The sequence below is a fragment of the Ursus maritimus genome, unplaced genomic scaffold, assembly GCF_017311325.1.
Source record: "Ursus maritimus isolate PB19 unplaced genomic scaffold, ASM1731132v1 scaffold_25, whole genome shotgun sequence".
Taxonomy (NCBI): Eukaryota; Metazoa; Chordata; class Mammalia; order Carnivora; family Ursidae; genus Ursus; species Ursus maritimus.
In genome coordinates this window covers 12,345,854-12,367,144 of record NW_024425008.1, presented here as the reverse complement: position 1 = coordinate 12,367,144, position 21,291 = coordinate 12,345,854, and the positions used below count along the sequence as shown (strand labels likewise).

Here is a 21,291-nt window from a genome sequence, read left to right as displayed (position 1 = left end):
CTAGACATGTGTTCCCCTTATGTTATTCCACAGATGTTCATATGGGCAGTTTCGGAGGTGGAAAACCATATCCTAGTTAATTAACCACTTCCCAAATCGAGAATACTGAGCCTGCACCTTATAATGACCCAAATGTATAATAATGGCATTGTGTTCCTATTTTTTAAAAGTTCTTATCTCTTTGACATATATACCGAAATTTGAGTACACAAAATATGACGTTTGGGATTTGCCTTAAAATGCTCTATAAAAACTAAGTGTGGGGCAGGAGAGAGGGATGAAAAAGGAATACTAATCACTGAAAGCTGGTGGTAGGTACATGGGATTCATTACATCGGTGCCTCTGTTCTGGTATATTTGAAAATTTTCCATGATAGAAAATTAAAAAAAAAACAAAACAACAAAAAGGAAATAAATTTTAGTTCTGGAACACAAAAACAAGTGACCCAAGAGGGCCTGTGGCTTCGCAAAGGACTCTCTATGTGCACCCTGGGTGCCTGAGAACGGACAGGGTCATGGTGGTGGGGGTTCACCATGGCTCTGGCCGCGTCCTTGCAGGACGCCAGCACTGTGCGGTTTCGCTGGTGTCGGATGCCTGGGCCCTTTAAATTAGGGAATTCAGGAAAGGAGAGAAGCACCAGGTGCGGCATGGGCCTATACTATCAGCAAGGTGTCACCTGCCAGGGTTGGGTCCTCTCAGACCACAGCTGACCCTGGTTACTTTGGTTCGATTTGGGACCATTTTTACTTTGGATAAGTTCCTTTTCTCTTTTCCTCTATAGCCCTGTTGCTTTCCTAAATGAGCAGTGCTATTCAAAATTGTCCAGCCTCCTCCCTCACGTGTACTGAAGACTGTGGCAAAGGGCAGGAGGACGATGGCTGAGGTCCCGCAGGACAGAGAAGTCTGGAGTGTGAAGTCTGCTCCATGGAACGCTAGGTTGCTGTAAGAACGTGGACGTTCTCTGCAGGTGGATATGGAGGGGTCTTCGGGACATGCCGAGAAGTGAAAAGTGCCAGGTGCTGGAGGGCGTATCTACACAGTATTATGCTATTATTCATGGAGGGGGACATGGGAAATCATAGCTAAGATTATTTGTATGAAAAAAACACTGGGAGGGCAAGCAGAAAGTTAATAGAACTGGTTACTTTTCCGGAAAAATAAGAGACACAGGGATGGGAGCAAAACTTCTCTATGGCACCTTCTGAATCAAAACTTAGAATGTGTGGGTCGTTCACAAGTCGGGCCATCCACAAAGGTGTACAAAGGAGAATGTGCTGGCCCTCTGCCTGCCCCCCGGGGCTGAACTATAGAAAACTGGGCTCTATTCATCAAGACGGAGGCACCCTTTCCATTTTTAGGTGAGTCTTCCTCATGTCTGTCTCTTTGATTTCAACGGTCATTTCAGAATGTTCTACCCTCATTTACAACCAGCCGGCATTGATAAGGCCTCCTAACAGGGCCTGCTGCATTTCTGATTCCCTGGCCTCCTGGGTAAGTAAGTAGCGGTGCGTAAGCCAACAACTGGGGTCTCTGAGGGCAGGGCCGGTGAAAGAAGTCTTGTAGGGATTCCTACAAGAATTATCTTGCAGGCATCATACCACAACACTAATATGGTCAGGGGCCTGGAGGCTGTGCTGTTGCCCTGTTGTTCCAGGGCATCTGGGTCGGCAACCCCGGTCCAACCACCCGGGCTCCCGGGGTGAGGGGCGAAGCAGATGCACAAACCCCACTAGGGACGAGGGCGCAGCATCGCCCTAACTGCGTCACGTACCTTCCTCACCTGGACACTCCCGCATCTCAGAAGGTCTAACCTGGCCGGGGACATTCTTGAAGTCTCTAGGGAAAATGTCCCACAGGGCAGAGGGGAGAACAAATAACAAGGGCCTCGCTTATGTTCTGTCACAATCTGTGTTCAATGCGATGTGGCCCGCAAGTCTTGGGACTTCAGGGGAAATTAAGGTCCAGGCCAGCTGGAAGGAAAGGGGTCTGAATTTAGGAGGACTGTCCTCACAGGATCCTGGGGAGGGGGCAGAGGGGGGAAGACAGCCACGGGCAGCCGCCGCAGCTGTTCCGAATTGGCCAAAATTGCTGCTGGTGCCACAGTGAGCGTCACCTCCTTCCCCCCGTGTCCCGGCCTCACCCTGCGGTGGCTAGAGCCCACAGCTTGACCCTCCCTTTCCAGCAATGAGGAGGTTCAACAGGGTCTCTAGGACTGCCGCGCTATTCAAAGTCAGAGGCTTCCCCCCCTCCAAGGACTGCTGGTCAATGGGGGCGGAGGGGGTCAGGCCATTGCAGGGGGTGACTTTCTCTGTGGCTTCGCAGCTCTGCATTTTGACCAGTGGCCGGCAGCCCTGTTAAACTACACTGATCTGCAGTTCGCGCTCCATCCAATGCCCAGCACTCTTTGGACCTGGGAGCCCCGGGGCCCTGGGACCAGACTCCTCAAGGTGACTACCTCTGGTAAAAGGGAGCCTAGCAAAGGAATGCAGTGTGCAGGCAGCTGCAAGCATGGGTTTGGACAAGTAGCACATCTGGCTTCTAGAGGTGGTATCTCTCCCATCCTGCCAGCGCCAAGATTTTTCAGGAGATGGCTGTGCCTACCCCAGGGCTGCTCTCTGGCTTTCTCTGGCAGGGCTTGGGCAGGAGCTGGGACCTATCACAAGGTCAGGAGAAAGACCTGGAGGCTCCTTTCATGAAGCCAGCCCAGAAAAGAGGAGGAATACCCAGATGGGGATTAAGCCCTACACAGGCCCCTCTCTGGGGCACCATGGTGGGGGGGGGGGTGGAGAAGCAACAGAACCAGCTTTCAAACGATGCTCTGGAACTACCTTTGAGGCTCGAAGCAGAGTGGACTTTTTTATATCCTCCAAATCACCACCAAATAGTCGGTAGAACTATTAGAATTACTTGTTTGGAGTTTTGGAAATCACAGAGGCATATTTACTCCTCTGTACTTAGGCAAATGTGGAAACGCAAATGACAAGATGTACACACTTGCTCAGGGGACAGGGGAATCAGAAGCTCAGAACCCACCTGTGTCCCTACAAGGCCTTTTTGCTGGGGGGAGGGGGGGTGTTCCTATGTTCAACTGATTAAAAATCAAAACCTGATTTCAGCAAGATCTGAAACTTAAAGAGAGAGGGAGAAACAGAAAAGCAGAGGGGAGGCTTCATGGGGATGCGAACAATCTAATTTTAGTTTTGAATTTGAGGCTCTGAGAGTGCAGGGAAAAATAGAAAGATCTCAAAGAGCTGTGCCAGGCAGGCACTACCATGTCCCCCACTGTGAACACACACTTGAAAAGACACTGGAGAAAATGCGCCTCGACTGAGTTTAACCTCTTAGTGTGAGGAGGGTTTCCGAGCCCCGTCCCTGGCAGTCTTCGTCCCACGCCACTCGCCACTCGGGGCCAGGCCCCACGCGCTCCCTCGCGGACACCACTCCGTCCCCTCTGGTCTATTATTCTCACCTGTCTCGGGATCGCTGAAGTCTGGCAAAGTAATTGTGTTAAGCTGTCGTCTGTCAGCAATGGTTCTATCTAAGAGGCTGCTCCCACGTCCAGAATCACTGCAAAACACAGCTGCAGAGGTCAGTCATTGGAAGGGGGGCAGGGGGAGAGACACAGAATCAACCATCGCGGACCCCTAATGTGCGGTAACACCTTTCTCCGTTGCCTACAAGGCATCCTGTGTCCTGACTCCGCCTGGGCTGCGATCTCTTTCCATGTTCACTGTCACAAACACGCTTAAACCACACCCACAGACCCTTCCAATTTTAGCCTCTTTGGTGTCATTATAAGATACAAAACCGAAAACTTGAAGCCAGGTTCTCGGTCCGCCTTAGGACGGGGTACTGACTGGCCTTCCGTGTTGGAAGTCTTGGAGCTCATCAAGCTCATAAACACACCGCCCTCGAATTGTCTTACACTCAACGGTCTACGGCTAAGCCCTCATTGCCCAGGGAAGGTACCTGGGGCATTTCTAGAAGACCCTTATGCCTAGGCCCCTCTCCAGACCACATGCATCAGTATTTCTGGGGTAGCCCACATTTTTCCGAGCTCCCCAGATGGCTCCACAGTGTGTAGCTAGATTTGAGAACCCCTGGCTCCTACTTTTCAAAGGGCAATCACAGTCGTGGCCTCCCTTGTGTCCCTATCTAATAGTCCTGAGATCACATAGGGAGCTGCTGGTCACTGGAGGAGCTGGAGCTGCACCCCACCTGCCCCCATCCAGCTTGTCCAGTGATTCCGATCACAGCTGGAGAAGGCTGGGCCTTGAGAACACACAGCAGGGTTTGGGCACCAGCCTCCAGGCTGGCACGGTTACCAGCTTCCTGTACTGAACCCCCCCTCCCCAACCCCCCCTACAGAGCAAGCTTGGCACCGTTTGTTTGGCGAGTCACATGGGAGACCACCTCGGACCTAAGTGGAATGAAACACAGGTAGGGGACCTTAGCTCCTACGGACTCTCATTTTGTTTTGTTCTAAGAAGCTTGTAAGCAAAAAAAAAAAAAAAAAAAAAAATTGCACTGTTCTTTTTTCCTCTATCGTGATATTCCATCCAAGAAAGCTCCAAAAAGCAGCACATCTCTCTCTTAAGGATTGAGTCTATAACGCTTTTCTTTGAAGCTATTTTGTTTTGTCCATCTGGGGGCTCTAGGCGTGGTATTTTTTTTTTTTTTGTTAAGAAGTTCAAATTCTATAATAAAGGGACACAATTTCCTTCCTGTATGCAGCTGTTGCTAAAAGTGGTACAAACAAGATTTGGTATGAAACTTAATATGGTTCGCAGGCTGTAATTTCCACGTCCAGTGATGTAGTTAGAGAAATCCACAGGAAACAGACGGAAACTTGCTTCACTGCACACTATTTGTCAGCCTATACTTATTACATCATTGGATACGTGTTTTTTGGAAACTGTTCTATTAATTATTTCCACAACTGAGAAACAGTAACTGTCTCCAAGCGGAAGACAACATAAAAGTAGGTGCAAATGTTCATTAATCACATTACTGACTGGATGTTTCTAACATCGGTCTGTTCATGTATGTATTTTTAATATAAATATTAGAAAAATATTACAAATAGTTATGATCTGAATATTGCAATGGCTCCCCACCTAGGAGCTTTTCAGAAGATGTCATCTCAAAATACAGTGATTTTTTTTTCATTGTCTTGGGGATTTCAGGACACACCGCAAGGTGCCAGGCATTGCAGAGAAAGGATTCGCCTGGGTTTTTGATGGGTTTTCTTTGGCCATAACCCTCCAGGCTTTTCCCATCTCCCCAAGTCTCACTGCCCGGGGTTGGCTGCCATGTGTGGCTCCTGGGTCCTGGAAGCCAGCCAGGGGTCTGGGATCTTATCTTCTATCTGGCCCTAACAAGTAGGTCCTTCTGGTCCTACTCTCCCTGTGCCTCAGTGTCTTCCCTGTCAGATGAAGATAAGGATTGTTTTCCTGCATTCGGAGGTGGGAGGCTGAACCGAGATCATGTGGACAGAGCATTCAGAAGATTTGTAACTTTTAGGTATACTCCATGCATCATTATGAATACATACACCCACAAACACGCACCCGAGGTGAACGTGGCTGGCTGATTGCTGAAGACCACGTATTTCTAGCCTTCTAGTGCAATGGTAGGTATGGGGAAGCTGAGTTAAGGGCCTCCTACTCTGAATGTTAGAAACTGCTGCTAAAACCCAAATCTTACTTGTGAGCCTTCCCCACTGTTGTAACGACACAGGAGCTACCTCCCCTCCACCAGCTGAGAAACTGTATGCAGTCAGATTCCTTCGTTCTTCTTCAGAGTTCCTTTTGAAATCAGTGCATAAGCAACAATTCACTATTCAAAATGGAGACGCTCTTGTTTCCGCCCTGAATGCGGTCACTGAGAATTGTGCTGGTTGCTTTAAGCAATTTTTTAATTCTACGTTTATAGGGTGTGGAGTCTTAAGCATTCAAGATTTGCCTTTGTGATGACCTCTGGGGTATGAGGAAGAGGCAAAGGGAGGCCCTGGCCACCCCTTGAGTCTCCTCCACTCTCTCACTCTGGCCAGTCTCTCTCACAAAAGAAAGCCTTCCTCTCTTCCTGTGGGACCCTGCTTGGGCCCCTACCATGGACCACCCACTCCCGCCTCACTAACCTGTGACCTCACCTCCTGGGCCCAGCCCGGCGGCTGCCAGGAGCACCCCCCAAGGAGGATGGCAGGAAGGGAAGGAAAACCATTCCCGGTCAGTAGTGCTAGTGGAGGAGGGTGCTAGGGGGAGGACACTGGCAGGAGCCCCAGGTCCACTGTACATAAGCTGCAGATATCCCCACAGGTAGACACACACACGCAGGTAATGTCTGGGGACTAACATTTAGAGTACATTCTAGCGATGGTTAAAGTTGTACTGGAAACTGGAAGCTTCTCTTGGAAATCCTCCACCTTCCATAGCCCGCGGAGGCTGTTAAACACAAGGGGCAAGCTGGTGGTGGGCCTGGAGTGAGAGCCTGGGCGGGGGGGTCTTTGTAGCAACCCAGCTTCCGCACCTGGCTCGGCATTTACTGGATGGAAGAGAGGGGCCTGGGATGGGAAGGCAGAGCTGGGCAGGTGGGAGAGGAGGAAACGCCTGTTTTTCTCCAGGCCCCTCACAGCTGGTAACAAGAGTCAAGGCAAGCTCCCAATATCCCTGACCCTCAGTTCTCATCAGTAAAATGGGTATGAAAGAACATGACAGTTGCTTGCTCTATGGGGTTGCTTGGAAGATGGAAGGAGAGCACGCTTTGTAAAAAGAAAGCTTCCCTAAAACGCTGGTGACTATTAATTAGTATGGGATGAGATTTCCAGTTTCCAACTGAGGTCAGAGTAAAGAAAGCATCTTTTTTTTAAAAATAAAAACTTAAAGTGCAATTTGTAAGTAAGCAATTGAAATAGGACTGGGGAAGAAAACATTTTCTTCCAATTATATGGCTCCACGATGAAGACGGTCCATGTGGCAGTGGTGAGGGGCATAGGAAAGAAGTGGTTAACAAATAAAAAATACAAATAAAGGAAAAGATGTTGGTTGCCCACTCGGAGAGGTGGCATGTGTGGTGCAGGGAGCACTGGTGTCAGCCACAGGCCTGGGCCTGAATCAGAGCTCTAGTGCTTATTTAGTTGGGAAAATTTAGGCAAGTTATTCAGCCTTGTTTATTTCCTATAAAATGGAAAGAAGAGTTGTGGTCTCACAAGGCCGATGCAGGGACTGAAGATAAGGCAGACACAGATGGCCCAGCACAGGGACGGCCCGGGGAAGGGTGCTGCCGTCCACAGCGGGAGCTGTGACTGTCCGTTCCAGGAGGCTGCTGGGACCTTCTGGTGAGGCCCTGGTCACCAGTCACGCTGTTCTGAGCAGCTGAGCCAATGGGCACAAGAACTGAAGGGACCTGCTCCTTTACTGAGACAGAGGAGACGAAACACGAGACAGCTTTCTCTCCTAAAGGCAAGGAGAACTGCAGACCCAGCAAATAAATCCAGGCTTCTGAAATGACACACACCTTGCCAAATGTACACTCGAGGGAATGCCACCCACCATTTTGCTCACAGCAAGGGATGGGCTCTCAGACTGCAGGTGGAACGCTCTTTGCAAGTTGTCTAAGGCTCGGTTCAGCGACTAGCTCAGTGTGATTTTCCTTCAAGCAAAAATAAAGAGGGAACGAGTTGCAGATAACATGAAAGCTTGGTCTCTTCTCCACGTGGCCCATTACTGCTCATATGTCCCTCTGTGCCTCATCATCTCACTGTGGTGCAGGCCTGCGCCAGCCCCACGGTGGAGCTGGGAGGGGGTGGGGGACGGTGGGGAGCCCTGGCAGGTGGAGCAGAGGCCCCTCCATCAGTGAGCACGCTCAGAAACAAGGGCGCCCCAACTCAGGGAGTCAGCGTGGGCCTTCTCCGGGGAGAAACCAACCACCTGCCAAGATGCTCTCTGGCCCAGTTTTTATTGCATTTTTTTTTTTTTTTTTTTTTAAGTAGGGACGCTTCTCATACACTTGTTCATGTGATTCTACCCTCTTCTAGAACCCTGCGTGACCTGATCATGGACTCGAGGCTGCTGGACCCAGAGCTGCCCTTATCTGGAGGAGGAGGAATATGCCATCCCTTGTCAAGACACAGCCCTCCCCTCTTTATGCTTCATTCTACTGCCAGGGTCACGTCTAACCCGACCACACTGGGGAGGATGTCTAAATTTGCGCAATGGTAAGGCCTACAGGAGAAACATTTATTTATATCCCAGAGAAAATAAATAAAGTTAAAAAAAACAATCAGGAAGCTCCTTAATCAGGGGCTGCTCAATTACCACCCCTCCCCCTCCCCCCCCCAAAGCTTTGGGAGGCGCTGGAGGGAGCAGTTTTGCAAACCTCTGATGGCCCTCCTCCGCCCACCCCTACACCCCGTCCAGACTCTGCGTCTGGAGCCAGGGTTCCTCCCTGCTCTGGCCCTGAAAGATCCTTCAGGAAACGGAGGAAGTATGGACACAGCCCAGGCATTTGGTTAAGTATTTTTAAAAAGCTTTCCAATTCTGCTATTTTTTTTCTCCTCACATTCAATATTCTTGGTTGCTAAGTGGGAGGAAATGTGGGGAGGTGGGAGAGGTGTGGAGAACTGAGGGAAAATTGGCAACATGAAGGCTGATGGGTTTATTTTCTCATTTCGAACGGGGGTACAGGCAAAGGAATGCTCCGGGACGGAAGCAAGCAGCCTGGGGAGGCTCTCCCGTTAGCGGTGCTTGGGGCCAAGGCTCTTCCCTAAAAACCCTGCTGCTGCTGCTGAGAGGCCGGGAGTGGGGGGCTTTTCGGGAACATAACATGGGCCTTTTCTATTTCTGCTTATAGACTTAGAAAAATAGAATTTTTAAAAAATGAAAATGATCTTTATTTTCAGAACATATCCGCAAAAGGGAAGAGGCCTGTTTCAGGATCATCTTTTCACCGAGAGGAAGACAGAGCACGGGGCAGTCACGTGCCACAGGCTGTGGCTGCGGAGGGGATTCTTGGCTCATTCTCGAGACTCCGGCTTTGCAAGGGGTCTCAGGGCTGCCTGCTTGGCGTGGGGCTGGACAGTGTGAGCTCCCTCCCTTCCGGCCGCACTGCCCACAAAGCCCGTCTGTGGTCACAACTCTGTCGAATGTCAGTTCACAAGGACCCGTCCCCTAACACGGAGGGCGCTGATTTTGAATATGCTCTTTTAACTGCAGAAATAAAATCCCACATGGAACCCTTCCCGAACTCTGCTGCTTCCCTAAGGCCCATCCCACCTTTCCTCTCCCTAGGCCCACAGCCTGCACATCAAGGCCACCAACCAGCCTGTCACCTCCTGGGGGCTGTACGGGGCAAGCGACATCCTTAGTACACATTTATGACTTGAGTTGAATATTTTTAGGCTCCTGACTTTTAAGATCCTAGTGTGGGCTGTCCATACATCTTGCTATGAGCTTGAAAAATGTTCCAAATGTATGAGCAGTTGTCTGAATGCACTTGAATTATTAGGTCCCTTTTCATTAAATGACTTCCTTCCAAGGGCAGGACACACTTAGTAATTTAAACAGATGCCAGGAAAAATTGCCCAAGACTTGAAAATGGGCACAACAGGTTACTGGGTATCTTTCAGTGGTGAGCTGGGGATTGACTAGCGAGCCTTCCCCCGATTATCTGCCTTGGTCTGGTGGTTGCCCTTGACTGACTCCGACTGATTAAGGTCATTTTACTGTTCTGTAGGTAAATGAGATACAATTGATTTCCACCCTGTAGAAGACAACCCCAAACCATGTATTTCATTGTCCTATAGGATACTGTTTTTGCATTTCTTTGCAAATTCATTTCAGTGTATCTATCTTTCAAATTCTTCTCTGAACGAGTCTTAACATTTCACTGGTTCCCTCATTACTCATTAGTTAACGAGGCACATAAAGCCTCTGATACATGCTTATCTGTATTTGTTTACGTCATGATTTTACCTGTTTGAAAATTATACTTTATCATGCCCATAGCGATTTCTACTCTCCTTAGTAGGACGTGGCCTGCTGTCTCTGCAGGCCTTTTAAATACTACTCTAAGACCCCCACCTGGAGTATATAATTGACTAGTCTATCCATAAATTACCAGAAAGATGATAAGACTTGTCCAAGAATTTAAATAAATGGCCAGTCGAGAGAAATCAGGTGGAGATCAGCTGTGCATTGGGCCTCGTAGGTCACTGTGGCAGCAACAGGAAAAGAAACCCCTGATCTGGGGGCTTCATCAGCCACTGGAAGAAAAGCCCCTTCTCTTACACAAATGGGGTGTGTACGGCTTCACCCCTACTGTCTGCTGCTCACGAGGGCCTGGAGGGGCACAGGGCGGCAGGGGTCATGCCTGCCTGCTAAGTGCCCATCGGAGACAGCACCGGGAGGCGGGGACCCATGCAAAAATCACGCAAAACAGGCACTGCTGGCCTCTTACCTGGGATTGGTCAGGTTGTAGCAGGATTTCCATATTTGTAACATGTGCTTACATGTGAGGAGCGCCTCATCCGGGCCCCGGCACAGTGACTCCAACTTCACTTTGGAAAACAGTAGTCTACGATGGAGAGACAAAGGGAGAAAAGAACACAGCTCAAGCCAGAGAGTCCCCACCAGAACCAAATCACGCGGCCGGGCCTACAGCAGGAAGCGACAGCACTCATTCTAGAACAGGGCGGGCAAAGGCTTGATCTGAGGGAAGCTTAAGCGGTGGCAGCAAGGGCCAAGGGTTCCTGAACTCCCAGCTCAGTATCTGGCTTTGTAGATTGCAGGCAAATGCAGGTGCACCCAACGTGACCATTTGTGATCAGCTTAAAAACATCAGAGTGGCTAATGTTATTGAGATCATGGGGATTTTATTAAAAGCCTGCTTTTTAAAACAAAACCAATTTATTTGCAAAACTTCAAAAATGCATTAAAAGCAAATCCTGATTTATTTACAGATTTACACGGGACGTGACACCGTTGATACCAACGATCGACAACTCCCTTCCACAAAGATCCTCATCCTGTGAAGGAGAATAAGTCTTGCAAGCTTCAAAATGGCACATAAAGAAGGGGGGCATCTGGCGCAGGCTCTCTCCTCAGATCTTCCCAGCCCTGCTACTGAAGGGCTAGGACCTCACCAACTATCTTTTCCCTATTTTTGTTACCACCAATGGCTCTACCCTCTGTCCAGACCTTCTGTGAGCTAAGCTTAGACCCTTCTCTCTTTCTTGGCCTCTTGGTTATCCCATTCCCAAATTCTACTTAGGCCTTTCTGAAGACATCAGCTCCCCTGGTCCCCGAGCTCATTAGTACTATCCTTGCAAAGGCCCCAGCATGAGCCCAGATGCCTTCCTGGTGGTCTTCCTGTTCCCCAAGTTGCCCAGCTCTAAAGCACTGCATTATGAAGATCTCTAAAAATCATTTTCAGTCCCAGCCCAAGAAACTTCAGTGATTCCTTACTGTTTGTAATAATAAGTCAAAATTCCTTATTGAGTCCTCGAAGGCACCCTGCCCACCGGCCACTCCTGTCTTACCGCACCATTCTGTGCCGTGCGTCCCGCTGGACCCTTTACTCCTACCAAAATAACTTACTGGCCAAAGGCCAGGTTTCTTTCCTAACTCTATGAATATACATGTCATGTCCTCAGTTTGAATCTGTATGAATCTACTGCTCTCCTTAATTCTTCCTAAATTCTAATCTCAGCCACAACCCCACCTCATCAAACAATTCCAAGCTTATATCTCTGTCTACTCTACTCTCTATTACATTAGCCAGTGTTTGCTGTTAATGATAATACAGAGAAGAAAGAGACGGGGGAAGCTCTTGTCTATTAAAAACCTCCTCCGTGCCAGGTCCTGTGTTTGGCACTTCACAAACACAACCAAGGTGATCTTTGTAACAACCCTTCTTGGTGGGTGGTATTTATCTCCCTTCCACAAAAGAACACCAACCCCTCACTTCCACAGTGCCGAGGATTGTGCTGAGGCCAGGGGGCCTTAAATCCTCATTTGCTCATTGACCACTTTCTCTACAAACCACAGAAGACTAAGAAATGCATTTCCAGTGATTTAAGTTAGACATACAAGAGAATTCCTCAACCACGCATGATGTAATGGCCGCACTTGATGGCACTTTGGAGGACGAAAGTCTCTTTTTTCTCAGTGGGAGATGGAAAGAGGGTGGTCCTAATGCATCACTGCCCCAGCTCTGGAATGGGTTAGTATCCCCCACTCCCTCCAAATGGAACACAGGATGCCCAAGGGGCTGCTGGTGGCTCTCAGAGGGCTCAGGGCTGCGGCCTCCCCGAGCCTGGCTCTGTCGACACCTGGGAGGATGGCAACGGGCCAGGTGAGGACAGGGATGCAGCCTCTGATCTACAAGCAGGTGGGCATAAAGGGTGAGGCCAGATGTGAGACGGGGCTTGACTTCTGCTCAAGAACATCTCAAGAAGTGGAAGTTCCCTGAGGGGCTTCTTAGGACCCAGGTGCCACCTCCTGCTAATTTCTTCACCAGTCCAGAAAGTGGTGGAAGCCTTTTTCCACCAGAATCTCCCACCAAACTTGGGTCACCTGGGAGATGTGTTACAAAGGGAAGAGAAGCTGCCAAAGGGTCACCTTGCAGCATTTGGTAGAGACCTATTCAGAGGCCAGAGACCCCCCCCCCCCCGGGTCTGGCTGCCAAGCAATTTTGGCCAACGGAGACGCCACATAGGACCGTGGTGATGTTCTCCAGGAGGCGCACGGAGCTCTTCTGGCTTAGCCAAGCTTGGAGCTCGCCTGCCCCAGGGAGGGCCGTGAGGCCGTGGGGAAGGCTGCCCCACATGCAGTGGCGGTGAGCTCCAATTGTCCAATTGTCCTTTAACTGTTCCCAAAGTACAAAATGCCAGAGCTCATCTCTAAGCCTCAACTTGGGGGAACGGTTGCACGCAAGGCTTCTTGGCTGGAAAAAGAACTTCTAATTAACATGAAATAACAGCTTTCAAACACTTGACTCAGGATATGGAGTTGAAAAGGTGTGGGCTGAATTTAAAGAACCAGACGGGAAGAACAATAGTAGAACTGCTGAGCACAAATGATGGGAAAGGCACCTGGAAGTGAAGCAGGAGGAACAGCATGAGAGAGAGACTGGCAGAGAGAAGGAGTCGGAAAACACGGGCGGGGGAGCAAAAACAAAGCCTGGCAGCTGCTGTCAGATGCCTCCCAGCCGACAGGCAGAACGCCCCGACAAGCCGAACCCTGGTATTCCCCTGGATGCACACGTAAGAGCAGGAGACAGAGGCGCCGCCTCCAGGAGACGACTCCTTCTCTCCACGTCCCCAAACTTTGGCTTGGCTAAGGGCAGAGAACAATCCCGAAAAGAGGACAAGTGATGCTTGTCATCACATTTGTGGACCCTGCTCACACATTTCAAGACTGTTCGAAAACATCTGGCTGGGGGTGTGCTATATTAGCACAGAAATGATGAGAACACAAACAAGGCTTGGCACTGGTTTGCTGCAGATGATGTCCGAAGATATTACAGATTCAACCTACTGAGGAAACCCTGAGGACAAAACGAGAAGTCATGAAAAAGGGGACACCTGGGTGGCTCAGTCGGTGAAGTGTCTAACTTCAGCTCAGGTCCTGATCCCGGGGTCCTGGGATCGAGCCCCATGTTGGGCTCCCTGCTGCTTGGTGGGGAGCCTGCTTTTCCGTCTGTATCTGCCCCTCCCCTCCACTCCTGTTCTCTCTGCCTCTACCAAATAAATAAATAAAATCTTTAAAAAAAAAGAGAGAAGTCATGAAAAAGCCTGGGACAAACCAACATCGACGACATTCCAGCATGTGGAACTGCCAACCTGGCAGAGCAGGTTGTGGGGGGGGGGGGGGACTGCAGACTGAGACGGTTTGCCGCCCATATCAGCCAAGTACGACCATGAATTAAGTAAGGTGCTTCTCTTGGTAAGAAGTCACATGCTGGGAAAGTAGTCTATTTCTACCCCCCATACCTGGCTCAAAGTTCATCAACCTATTTACAACAATTTTGGTTCAAGACTCACTGAAACGTACAGGAAATTAATGAAGAATAGAAGCAGCTTGCTGACAGACGAATCTGACTACGTTACTGATAGCCCGAATCCAGCATCTCACACACAATGCTGTTCCTGATCTGGCTCCTGCCCAAATGCTTAGCCTCGGTCTGCTCACTGCCCGTCGTGTACATCTCCCATTCTAGCCATGATCAACTTCCTCCATGTCACTCTCCTTCATGACCCTGGGCCTTTGCACATGCTATTATTCTTTCTGTCTGGAATGCCTTTTCCATCCATTTCTGCTTTTTAAGCATCTACTCATCTTGCAGGTCAAATAGCTCCTCCCCTCCGCCCCCCCACCTTAGTAAAGCCAACCTTAGGTACTAGGAGCTAAAGCTCCCAAATGGAAACGCAATTCCAGAAAATACGAGAGCTCTCAACTGTGGAATAATAAGCAACAAGCCAGGAAACTTCTGCTTTCAAGACAAGCAAAATAAGAACAACAGCTTCTGCCAGACACTTTAAATATTTAATCACTGATTCTTACACCAACCCTGCAGGTTAGGTTGAGAGTAATTTACCCAAGTTCACACTACCAGTCATTGGTAGAACAGAACTGCAAACCCAGATCCACTGAACAAGAAACATAGGAGAGTGACTTAAAATATTCTAACTGCACTCCTGACATTAATGAAGATAGACAGCATTTTCTAATCCGTTGCCAAATACTTACAACCCTATGATGTGCAAAGACTTGTGTTACTGTGTAGATTAAAAGTGGGTACAAAATATAGTCCCTTGCCCTCAAAGAACTTAGAGTCCAAGCAGGAGAAAGGACCTGGCCACAAATATGGGGCAGGATTCCTGGTTTAGGGACAGATTATGGCCCTGGAACTCAAGTGGGGCCGCAGGAAGATGGGGTTTGTGCTTCTGGGGAATTGTTCCTAGGATACGTCATCCATGCTTCTTCAAAAAATGATCGCATTGGCCTGTGCTTTTTGTGACTTGCCTCTTTCACCCCAAAGTCCAGTGTGTGTAAAATTCTAGTTATTTGAAGGACTCAGTAAATCATTAAACCGAAGAGAAATAGTATTTAACCCTATTTTTGGAATTTCTTATGACTTCCAAGATACGTCTTGAAATAATAGCTGCGTTTGGCTTGGTGTAGAATTTAGAAAGAAGATACACCCCCCCTGGTGAAGCTCTGGGGCATGTGGCATTGTGACTTGTCCTAGGGCACCTTAGGGAATGTATCAAAGTGGCATTTTGTCACGGCCAGGTTTAATGTCTAATGATCATCCCCAGGAAGACTTTCCTAACTCCCTGGAAACTGCCCCCTACCACGAGACCCTCACCTCTAGAGTAACATTCGTTTAACTTCATCCTGCCAGACCTCAGGGGCCACTCCTTGAGCTCACTGTAGACCCTTACATCTCCGTGCTGCACTCACGGTGCTGCATCGACCTCCCGGAAGTCCTCTCCCCAGGGCCCCTCCCACACCCAACTGTGACAACCCCACTGTCGGACACCTTCCATGACCCCCAGCCTCAGGCAGAAAGCTATTTCCTTCCTCACCTCATACATATAAAAGATTTTTTATTCTGTTAAGATTCTGTATTTGTACAGTTGTCCACCTATATGTCAGTGTACCTGATAATGAATTCAAATTTGGTCATCCTTTCGTCATTTTATTATTTATTTATTTATTTTATTTATTTAAAGATTTTATTTATTCATTTGAGACAGTGAGATACAGAGAGAGCATGAGCAGGAGAGGCAGGGGGAGCAGGAAAGGCAGGGGGAGAGGGAGAGGCAGACTTCCTTCTGAGTCAGGAGCCTGATGTGGGGCTCGATCCCAGGACCCGGAGATCATAACCTGAGCCGAAGTCAGACGTTTCACTGACTGAGTTACCCAGGAGCCCCTTGTCAATAATTTTTTTAAAAAAGATTTTATTTATTTATTTGACAGAGAGAGATAGCAAGAGAGGGAACACAAGCACAGGGGAGCTGGAGAGGGAGAAGCGGGCTGGAGAGGGAGAAGCATGCTCCCCGCCCAGCAGGGAGCCCGATGCGGGCCTCGATCCCAGGATGCCAAGATCATCACTTGAGCTGAAGGCAGAGGCCCAACGACTGAGCCACCCAGGCGCCCCTGTTGTCAATAATTTTCTAAGTGCCCATTATACCCCTGAGGCTACCAAGGGGAATCCGACATGGTATCTTTGCTCATGGTCTAGTGTTCTGTACACATGGTATGTGATGAATGGACATAGGGACAACGTTCTGCAGCAGCACAAAAGGGAGACTCTGCCTGGGAGTCATGGAAGACTGCAGACAAGAAGTGGAGCCCTCCCAGGGGGTGCTGGGGTGGGGCCTTTCAGGCAGGCAGATGGACAACATCTCTGGCATAGGCAGGGAGGTGTGAGTGTCCACAATATGCTCGGGAGTGCTGTCTGGAATCTGGGATGCGAGACTGGGGCCTGAGATAGAGGTAAAAGAGCCTTTCTTCCTTCCTTCCTTCCTTTTTTTTTTTTTCCCAGAGAGGGAGGTGGGGAGAGGCAGAGGGAGGGGGAGAAAGAGAGAATCTTAAACAGGCTCCATGCCCAGCACGGAGCCGACATCGAGCTTGATCTCATGACCCTGAGATCATGACCTGAGCCAAAATAAAGAGTCAGACGCTTAACCCACTGAGCCACCCAGGCGCCTAAGGGTAGGTATTTCTAAATTCTGAAATTTCATATGCCTTACAAAGCCTTCTGGTGAAGAACTCTCAAGGACAGTAAATGAGAAAAGTTTAGAGAAATATTAAATTAATGATTCCCTCCAACCTCATCTGGTATTTTAAAAAAACTGTGCTCATTAAGTGCATCAAGGAGGAAATATGCATATTAATACACAAAACCCCACACTAATTAGCCGATCTGTCAATGCCGTGTTCAAGGCAGCTGATCCAGAATGAAAATCACGGGAACCTTGAACATTTGGTATTTTGTGCTGGCCTGTGTTTGAACACTCTTGGGCTCAGCATGCCCTTTGTTTATCTGCTGAATGTAGGCAGGGATGCAAAACAGCTGTGAAGGAAAGCACGTGGTATCCGCCCAAGTGAGGCAACGGCCGTGGGGGCCTTGAATGCCATCCCCATCTCTCACTTCCGGGGGGTCTGACCCGGGAGCTGAGGTGGGTCTGGCTGCCATACACCTGAAAGAAAGTGAGAATCTGTCACCAGGTAAAAGAAACAGGTCGGGCAGAGTGGGGCCGGGGGGTGCAGGTATGTTGAAATGGTATTTTACATCGAGAAGATGGTTGGCAGCCACGGATCACAACGGTAAGAGAAATCAAAGATGTGCCAAAAGCATGTGGTGACGAGGGGAAGACAGATGAGAATTTGAAGCCAGATGAGTCAGCTGGGAACGAAGTATGAAAGGATCCAGAAGCAGACCGTCGCTGGTCAGGCAGAGGAAATGTTATCCAATAAATCGAACCAAGCCCTCAGAGCAGAATGAGGGGTTTCTTCCGGGTTCCAGTGTGGCTTTCAAGAAGGGAATCTAACTCAATGTCATTGTCACCAACATTTCTGATGGCCTACTGTGTGCTGCTCTTGGAGCCTCTCCTGGCTGGGCTTCAAAGCAACCCAATCCCAGATGGTAGTGTTCTCGGCACAAAAGCAGCCTCTGATCCTGGGCTGAGTCACTGCCGCTGAAAACCAATACCGTGCCTGGCCTGTGAGCTGCTGGGCCTGACACACTTCAGTAGGGCCCCCTTCCCCACCAGAGGGGACAATGATGCTGGGTTTACAGCCAGGCCGGCCCCAGAGCCGCACCCTCAAACCGTCCTGAGGGTCCTCTGACAATAGCTGGAAGGGAGGGGCAGTAAGGAACCAGTTCACGTGACATCAAATACTGCTCGGGGACTCACTAATGGGGAATGTTCAATAAACGTCACCTGAATGAATGGTCTAGCTACTCAACTGTTACACAGGAAATAGACAATTTCTTTGACCATTTGGCTGACCTCATTGCTATATTGACACACTGTTCATTGGCTCATTAGAAAAAGAATATAGATCTTTCCAATTAATCCAAAGCTGGACAAGGCCTTGAGCGGTCCCTGTAATGCTCCATTACTCAAGAGTGTGGTCTGGGGCAGGTAGCCTCAGCGAGCCCCGGGAGCTTGTGAGAAATGCAGACTAGCCACCCACTCTAGATCCAGTGCGCCAGGATCTTCACGTAACACGACGCCCGTGTGATTTGTGTGCAAATTTAAGTTCAGGAACCCCCACTCTGGTTCATAACTCTCCATCCTAACCTTCAATGGGCTGATTTTGTTTAAAACACCTCCAAAGGAAAGAGTTCCCATAACCCCCACACTTAGGAAATTCTACCTGTGTTCATTTCACTCCAGTAAGAATTTTGGGAGTATTTTATGCTTCAATTCAGTGGGAATTCTGATCAACCACTTCCATTAAGCTCACAAATGAAGGGGGCCCCTACCCATGATCTTGCACAGAATGCTTCCGTACCTTCTGGAGGGATTCCTGGGATGGCTTTCTGATGGCTGCCCTAGAACCCCGTCCAGGTCCTCCCTGAGAGTCTCTCCAGGGAGGGTCAGCGTACCAACCCAGGGGGCACATTCACATTGCCACCCATGTACAGGGCACCCCCTGAGTCTACAGAGCATTGAATGGTCCTCTACTGCCATTGGGAGTCCTCATCGGGGACGGAAAACTCAAATGTCTTCCACAACCAGGCAAGTAAATAGGAGCCGGGCTCAAGATGTCAGGGAGCGTTTGGAGTCATGCCTGCCTACCCAAGAGGTAATCAAATCCAAACATTTTTAAAATGTGCGCTGACCTAATGGGACTCGGCGAGCAAATGTCAAGTCACAGGCCGCCAGACAGAAACCCCTAGTTTACAAGCTTTTCAGGAGTCAAATCTGAGTACCTGGCTGTATTTGCAAAACCCCAAGGCACACGCTGACTTCCGGCTGGTTTGCCCACAAAGCACCAGAGGGGGGTCTGAAGACTATGACTCTTCTCTAGGGATAAAGTCCTGCCCAGGAACTGGCCCCAGTGGCTTAACCGCGAAGTTCTATCTGGGAGTTTTTAACCACTGAGGAAGTTCTACAAATCTGACCACTTTTAAGGTCCCGAGTTGCTCAAGAAGGAGATACCGCCTGACGTGCCGGGCCTTCTGGGAGGTCATTCAGCATTTCCCCACACTGGCCTCGCTGTCACCCTGAGTGTCATCTCAGCCCAGGCTCCCAGGGCTGCTGAGTCCTGGGGAGATGGACCCCACATTTATTTAACAAACTCAAGTATCAGGAGCAGAAACCTCGCCCTCCACAACTTTGCAGCCCCTCATCCTGGATGGGGCGGGCGCTGCGGACCAACCTGCCGTCTGTGAGGCTTCGGCTGCACCTCCCGGTATCCTAATCCGGCCTCCTCTCTATGACAGGCAGGAACTCCTGTTAGATCCCCTATCAGTTACATTTTGCTTCTCATTTCAGTCAAAGTGTCAACAATCTGGAATACTCCCCCATCCCTCTAGCGGTATTTTTAGAACAAACAAACAACTGACATATTTAGCTAAAATAAATCACCTTAAGAAACCCCAGTTTGGCTCATTTTTTGCTCCCAGTTCAGCTATTAATCTCAACTCAGACTAGTGACTAGAACCAGCACCCAAGCTGGAAATGACACTGACAGGGTGAATGAAAAACACGCCTGGAATCACACTGCCCGTGTCTCAAAGACCTCCTCCTGTGTCTGAGGTTGGCATTTTTTTTGAAGGCGCCCTTTCACGTGGCGCTATCCACAGCAACAGAGTAGACATAGACGGTCAGGACTGTCTCGAGCGCTGTCTCACGGTGGTGTGAGGGGCCGAGGACTCCTTGACTCTGCTTCGCTCAGTAAGCTGGTGAGCAAGAGCCTTTGGCACAGTAGCCATCTAGTAAGTAAATGGGTGAACAGGAAATATTTGAAAGTAAGTCTTCCCATTAAACTATCTGGCTTGAAAAAAAAACAAAACCTATTCTCTCTGAACCACAAAGCCCTTGGTCATTTCCAAAATGTGGGAGGGAGTGACCACAAGCAACTCTACTGACCAGCCCCTTCCCAAAGGCCATCTCTCTGGAGGATTTCCCTGTCTTTATTTCTGACATAGCTCCCATGGCCCCGATTTCCCCATATTCCCAAGTCTGAGGATGGGAGCTCAAGTGAAGAAAGGAGACATCTGGGTCTATTTCGGTGGATGATGGCAGATGGGAAAAGAATGGGAATCCTCCAATCACCTGGGCCTAGAAGGGGCAGAGCCCAGAGCCAGATGTGACAAAGACAGAGGAATCCGTGAGGCTCTGTAGGATCAAAATGGCACCCTCCACTCAAAGTCAGGATGGGAGCCAGAAAGGAGGAAACTGGGCAGGGTGCTGGGAACCTGAGCCAGCACTCTGGGACCAGAGGAGGACAATGCTTCTCTGGGATCGGATGCCAGATGGGACCTCGCGTCCTTGCACCAGGAACCTGCGCTGTGAATCCTGGCCTGTTTTACGTTTCCCACATTCCCCGACTTGACGTCCTGGTGTTCTCATGGAGTACAGCACGAAGGGTTTGGTTGGGTTTTGCTTGGCTTTGTTTCAGCGGTGCGAAGGAGACCAAAAGCAGGACCCTTGTCCCTGGGGGCTGGAGCTTTTACAGGGAGCGCTGCTCTCCAGGGGCCAGGGTGGCGATCTGTTTCCTCTGAGGCACTCGGTACACTCCAGAGTAATTCTTAATGTGTCACTGTGAGCGGCATGAAGGCGGGGATGCTGCTTTCCTCGGCCTCGGCAGAAAGCGGGGGCTCTCTGACCTTTAACTAGGGAGGTATTCAAAGGACAGTGAATCAGATCATCTGTGGGTGGGGTTATTGATCCCCACCAGCTGCTTCTGGCTCAAGATTCCCACGAGATACTCATGGGATAAATGTGGAGATTGTCTTCTTTATCTTCTTTCCTCTCAGGTGTTTTTGTTGTTTCGTTTTTAAACAAATACTAAACAGTAAACTTTCACGACCTTAAAATGCAAAAAGACCATTATGAATGCACTGACATTCAACTGTATGTGGACTGTCGGACGTGTTCTGCACAGTTGGCTGGGTAACTAACAGGGGATCTCCATGACCCACATGCAGTAAGCAGAAATCATTATTTTATATAGCAAACTTGGCAGATTCAGACCAAAATGGACCATCGGAGAAACACAGGTAGACACAAGCTTAGCTGTGAACTAAGGCTCCCAGACTGCTCA

The 21,291-nt window shown here is 49.3% G+C and overlaps 1 protein-coding gene across 2 annotated transcripts in view; it reads right to left on the bottom strand.

The window, feature by feature from the left end:
- The window catches only part of TTC7B (tetratricopeptide repeat domain 7B), a 249,463-nt gene that overhangs the window by 58,000 nt on the left and 170,172 nt on the right, over positions 1 to 21,291 (bottom strand). For both annotated transcript variants that reach the window (XM_040641537.1, XM_040641538.1), the window contains exons 16-17: positions 10,457 to 10,573; positions 3,471 to 3,568 (exon numbers count right to left, since the gene is read on the bottom strand). In XM_040641537.1, coding sequence (XP_040497471.1) covers positions 3,471 to 3,568; positions 10,457 to 10,573 — 215 coding nt within the window. The remainder of the gene's footprint in view (positions 1 to 3,470; positions 3,569 to 10,456; positions 10,574 to 21,291) is intronic.